Below are 5,970 nucleotides of genomic sequence, written 5' to 3'. Positions count from 1 at the left end.
TACACACACATATTAATAGCATTAATTGAAAATTATTTTTTAAAAACATAATCACTTATCAGTAAAATGAGTTTAAGAAATAAATTACAAGTAATTCAGGAGGATTGCTACATACTAATAAGAGCAAATATACACAATTTCATTGTAGCTAGGCGGGTCTGGTAAACTTTAGTACAATTAAGAATGCGTCATTGGACAAAAGTCATTGGGGCATGACTGGTCAGAATAATCACATTCTATCCCAGCTTTCTTGTTATTGTGGCTAAGGTTGAGTTCAAATTGTACTTGAGTTAAGCAGACCTGACTAGACTTTCTAAGACAAACACCACATGCTATAAATCCAAGTTTACATAGACAAATCATTTGATTTCAAAACTTAATGATAAAATATTTGGACAACAAAATGAGTAATCTACGATCAAAAGCACTTAATTCAGTGATTAAGTTCCCTAAGTATGAATATGGTTTTGAATTCAAGAGACAAAATGAAATACCGGTACTGTGCAAAAACAGTCATAATGATTTAGCTATTTGTTGAATGCATATTATGGTCCGTGAAATATGGTAATGAAATATGGTACTGTGCAATAAAATTACCACATAGTGTCATAACATATGAAAAAAAATATCAGCATAGACAGTTAATAATTAAAAAAATTGCTTAACTACATAATTAAATCACTTGCTAATTGAGAGTAAAATAGTCTTTGCTGAGTTCAGATAATTGTTTGCTTTCAAATCACTTTCAGTTGGCAATGCCACTGCCATTTACAGTTTTGCAATTTCTTGTTGCATTATTCTTGTGGCAATTCACAATTCTTTGCTTTTTCTTGCAAATACCTTTTTTTATCATCTTCTTCTAACTCATTTTTCATAAGATTGAATAGGTAAATGAAGAACTTTGGAACGTTTGAAGCAATAAAGTTCCACATGCCTTCATTTCTTGAGCCAAGTTTAGATTTCATTTTTCTTGTATTGTCTTTGAAATATTCATGAGTGTTTCGTATATAACGAACCAGATCAGTAAAGCTGTTCTCATACGGTCTTTTATTATTTCCACTGTTGGGATCTTCTAGCATTTTCTTTATCAATTCAACCCAGTCTCCACCAGTGATTTCATGAATTCTCTCCAATGCTTTTTCTTCTTCTTCTGTCAGCTCAGGTCCGTCATTGTCCTTGGGTGCGCCTCCACTTCTGCCGAACTGAACAAACTCTTCACTGTCATCACTGCTGTAATTATCAATGCTTTCTTTGCCAATGTATGCCATTCTCTGTTTCACTGTTCCATTGTGTTCAAGTTGTCTTTTTGCTTTTCTCTTTGGCTTTTGCCTGTCTTCATCACGAGGTTGTTCAAGATAGAGATGGCAATCCTTAATAAAACTCATCTTCTTTACTGCATCCCATGTAATGCAATGCTGAAGTATTTGTGTAATTCCAGGACGAGCGTCTGGTTCATGACTGAGCATGGCCTTCAGGACGTCGATTAATAAATACCTATCATGAAATTTTTCGCTATTTTCAATGAATGAGAAATCTGGTGGTTTCTTGTTCTTGATCCCTTGATGCTTGTCATTAGCATCTCCTTCATAAGGGTGTTTTCCATCAGTGAAAATATAATAAATAAGAAGACCTAATGAATATATATCAGCCTTGACCCATGCTTCGAATCCTTTGGATCGGTTGTCTGAACACATTTCTGATGCAACCCAACCGAGGGTTCCATTAAACCCAGTTGATCTGGTAATGATTTTCTTTTCATCCAATGCAAACTTCTTGTTGATTCCAAAATCCATAATTTTGATGTTCTTACCATCTAACGAAAGTAGCACATTGCCTGGTGTAAGATTTCTATGAGCAATTTGATTATCATGGATGTACTTCAGCCCATGACAAAGTTGTATAAGCAGTATTTTCTTTTGCTTAAAAGAAAATGTCGGCAACAGATTTTCCAATTTCTCATTGTTGCATAGCTGAGTCACAAAGACTAATGTACGTTCTTGTACAGTAGAATCGATGTGATGTTTCTTGTATCGAACAATATTCACGTGGTCATCCAGCTGGTTTTCCATTTCAGTTTCATTCAGAAACTTATCCTCGAATATACTGCTATCAATAGTGCGCAGCTTCACAGCACATTTCTTCTTACCCTTATAGCGGATTGCATTCATCCCACATACACTCGACATCCAAGCCTTTGATTCACATCATAAATAATTTCCTCCCGATCTATTGTGTTTCCTAGACAAATAAGGGATACCTTGCTTTACCCTTTATTATACGTTTTTTATGTCAATATGATGCATTGGTGCAGAAAATCAAGAGAAATTTCAGGTTAACTTTTGACACCAAACTGGATGTTTTCAATTTTGTGAGAGCTGCCAAATTATGACTAATTAGGCATTGCTGCTACAGTTAGACCTAATTTTTGGTATGACAAATTATGAATCATAGTATTTGCTATGCTTCATAATCGGTAATAATACCGAAACCAGCTTTACTGGGCTATACTGATCTAATACCAACTCGAAACGCCAAACCTGATATGCCAATATTCCGATGATACGTAATTATCGTTAACGCATTCACAACATTTTTGAGCTTACGGGACAGTATAGTTGTTTGCAATGAATTACGATGACTGTTATTTCGAATTGAAGAACGGATATCTCAGAATTGTAGCTTTGGACGTATGCAAAGATGGACTTTTTGGGTGCAAGGAATCGCGGTTTTTGATTGGAAAGCTAGAAGCGTATTGGCTGATATACATGATTGAATATATGTATGTTTATCCTCCCTATGACACCAATACATACAATAGCTTTGATAGGATTTTTCATTTGAGTTTCAAATCTCTGTTGTGACCGGAACGCCAGTATGGGAGTCAATGGGTCATTACAAAAAAAATTTTTGGCCCTAAATCTCTTAAAACTTAATTCATGAGTTCCATTCAGAAGGATAACACTAAACAGCACTTTTCATCTGATACATTACATACGCGACCCAATCAAGCAATTAAGAGCTTTTTTTCTTGTAGAATGTAAAATACTATTTAATTATTGCTAATATTTGAATCAGCAAATTACACTTTCATTGGCGAAATTCAACACAGTATCCGATATAAGCATTTTGGCCAGAACCGGGCAAACTTCCAGCATCTGCAATTTACTTGAAGTTATTCCTGCAACAGCTAGGGAATTTATTCATATAAGACTGACTACAGGATAGTATTGATGGGCTCATTAATTCAACGAGGTACATTCAGTCAGCATCTGAACAAACTGCTATTTTTATTGTAGAGTTCTTTTTTACCAAATTAAATTTCTGTGCGCGCCAATTTTCTTGCATGCGGATTCCTCCCTGACAAGAAAATGTTATACGAAGCTCTTAGTGCATCTGTGGTTACTTGAACTTTTCTATTCATAGATCTGCCCTTTTTTATTTTGAAATCTTTGATTGAAACTTGCATAAAAAATAAAAATATTACCACTGTCGGTAATGGCAGGCATTCTTGTGTGTTCTTCTTCCTTGCTATACATATCTTCAAATGCTTTTTCCGCAATCTCTTGACTACAACTGAACAAGGATAAGTATGTGTTATTATTTTTATGAGATAAATAATAATTGCAAAAGCTTTGCTGTATTATTAAATTTCAGTAAAGTTTGAAATGCTCACTCGCTTGATCAGAATATAAACATATTCGAGAATGATGCCAATTTATATACAATAGGTAACTGTGTATTATAATTACAATTTTCCACAAAACATCTATTACAATTTGAAAATTCTTTTTTCAATTTGCAGTTATATTTGGACTTGGACAAATTGTTTGGGAATAGAATGGAATTTCATTGAATTTACATTTCAACTGATTCTATTTTGATTCCTTTTAGTAATTGGATGATCTTGTTTTGATCATCCAAACATTCGGTTGTAATTCCCAGAACTTTCAGATGACTTTCGATGTTTTCGAATTCTCTTTGCAACTCGGAAGTCAGCTTTCCACTGTTGACAAACTCTTCGAATTCATTCTCGTGGTCACTTGGAATTGTCACCTCAAATATACCACACCCAAATGCAAAAATTATTGCTGGCAAATTGATGGGTTTTTTTAAGATCAGGGATGTTGCACCAATTGCTGCAACACCTACACCACCAGCAATGCACCTCAACATAAACTTACGATCCGTATTTGTTCTCAGCTTAATTTCTCTGCATTTAACAAAATCTTCATGCTTCATTTCTAGAGTACCATCATCAAATTTAACCTCAAAATGCCTCGTTTTGTCTCTCCAATCAAGTTGAAATGGCATATTCACTTTAAATATACTGCTAAATACGGTTACTTATCTAAAAACTGACAATGATGAAATCGTCATTTAAAAAAAAAGATATAATCAGAAAAAAAGAAATGAGGTTGAAATATGAAAAATGGAATACGTGATGATTTTTCTGTTGCATAAAATTTTCAATCCATGGCCGATAGGGACATATTTAAAATGGATTGATTCATTAAATTAATCGTGATCAATTTAATCTGTGATTGTGATAATATACCAAGGCAATCTGTGGAAATGAAAACGTGATGCAAAATGTCAGATTATATCTTGTTTTCATTTATATTTTCGCCAATTAGACGAATCTGATCTGTTTCTGCAACACTTATCCTGCTCCATCGCAATGCTGCCACAATTTATTTTGAGGATAGCACCGTAAAAAAAGCTGTAACTAATGAACTGGACATTTGACAGCGGAATTCTGTTATTCTGTCTTGCAGGAATAGATCAGGTTCAATAATGTTAGGGTCAGTGTTACTGACTGAAGTTAATTCTAAGATTTTTTAATTCAATCAATTCATCTAGAAATTAGTAGAATAAATTTCTTTATGTTTGGACAAAAATGAAACTCACAAGAGCCAGCCTGCGATTTTGCCAAACAAATTTGTCTCTTTATGCAAAAGCAACCTTAACATTGCTATCAAAATTCTGATAAAGGTAAACTAAACTAAAACTCGAGCAAAGGCTAGAGCAGTGGTCGGCAAATCTGTACTGGAAGGCCTAATTTTCAAAGTTACGGTAGCATGCGGGCCGAAATAATTTACGACTACGAACAATCACCATATATTAAACTTCTCATATTCGTTTCTCTCCGACAAATACCAAATAGCTAACTTATATATGGAACAAAACATATCGACCAGCACTAGATTTTATTCAACTGCGTTCATAGTTATTGTTTTTAGTTCTTTGAAGCCTTAAGGCGTCGCATATTGCATCTTTGGCACACTGATCCACATCGCAACAGAAGGCCGATCTTGAATCGACCCAAATGGCAGACGGTAAGCTTACAGAGCTTGGCGGGGAACTCTCCAAGTAAGAGTGCGGCAAGCATGCGAAGGATATTGAAAGACCATGAATTTTAAACAAATAGCTGACTAACTAATCCCCCCAACCAACAGACGAGACACTATGATTCGCCATTTGATAAGGCCATCTTAGTCTCAGTTTTCTCTCCCGCCTCCCGGTATTAATATGAGACTCCTGAATCGGACCAAGTCGAACGGAAATCACAGGCACTAATGGTACGCTCAGGTTTCATGTGACAGGCATTGGGGTAGTTAGTCTAGCTTGAAATGATACCAAGCCGGTAGGTGCCCAGTTGGATCTCCGCCATTGCTTGAGGCCCGCGTCATTTCAGTTTATTAATGGATAATAGAAGACACTACTAAAAATGCCAGTTCATTGCAAATGCTGCGCGTTCCGTTGAGTTCATTTCGAACGCTGCGTGTTGCGTTGACATACTCGCGTGACTGATATGTGGCAAAAAATAAATAAAAAACATGTTCACTAAAACACTAAGGCTTCTCCAGTTAATAGAGTATCGAGACCAAAGATGACTTATTGGGAAGAGTATTTTGCTATGCGGAAGGTAGCGCTCTTGGAATTTTAATTTTCGACTTGGTTGGCGAGAAA

At 35.4% G+C, this 5,970-nt stretch overlaps 1 protein-coding gene across 3 annotated transcripts; it reads right to left on the bottom strand.

Annotated features, from left to right (window-relative positions):
- Positions 1–165: 165 nt before the first annotated feature.
- LOC120335066 (uncharacterized) lies at positions 166–4,309 on the bottom strand. Of its 3 annotated transcripts, none has more exons than XM_078113470.1 (3): positions 4,182–4,309; positions 3,485–3,573; positions 166–2,238 (listed from the first exon to the last, which is right to left on the bottom strand). In XM_078113470.1, the coding sequence occupies exon 3, from the start codon at positions 2,184–2,186 to the stop codon at positions 795–797; it is 1,392 nt and encodes a 463-aa protein (XP_077969596.1). In that variant the 5' UTR covers positions 2,187–2,238; positions 3,485–3,573; positions 4,182–4,309; the 3' UTR covers positions 166–794. The 3 variants fall into 3 exon arrangements, with proteins under 3 accessions (XP_077969596.1, XP_077969594.1, XP_077969597.1); XM_078113468.1 differs by lacking the exon at positions 4,182–4,309 and adding an exon at positions 3,860–4,075; XM_078113471.1 differs by lacking the exons at positions 3,485–3,573; positions 4,182–4,309 and adding an exon at positions 3,860–4,075.
- Between the last annotated feature and the right edge of the window lie 1,661 nt (positions 4,310–5,970).

The sequence above is a fragment of the Styela clava genome, chromosome 1 (genome assembly GCF_964204865.1).
Source record: "Styela clava chromosome 1, kaStyClav1.hap1.2, whole genome shotgun sequence".
Taxonomy (NCBI): domain Eukaryota; kingdom Metazoa; phylum Chordata; class Ascidiacea; order Stolidobranchia; family Styelidae; genus Styela; species Styela clava.
The sequence above is the reverse complement of the archived record's forward strand: the minus strand, read 5'-3'. Positions and strand labels throughout refer to the sequence as shown.

Bases quoted from the DNA above. Each gene is read 5' to 3' on its own strand.
- LOC120335066 (XM_078113470.1), bottom strand. From the start codon at position 2,186: ATGTCGAGTGTATGTGGGATGAATGCAATCCGCTATAAGGGTAAGAAG.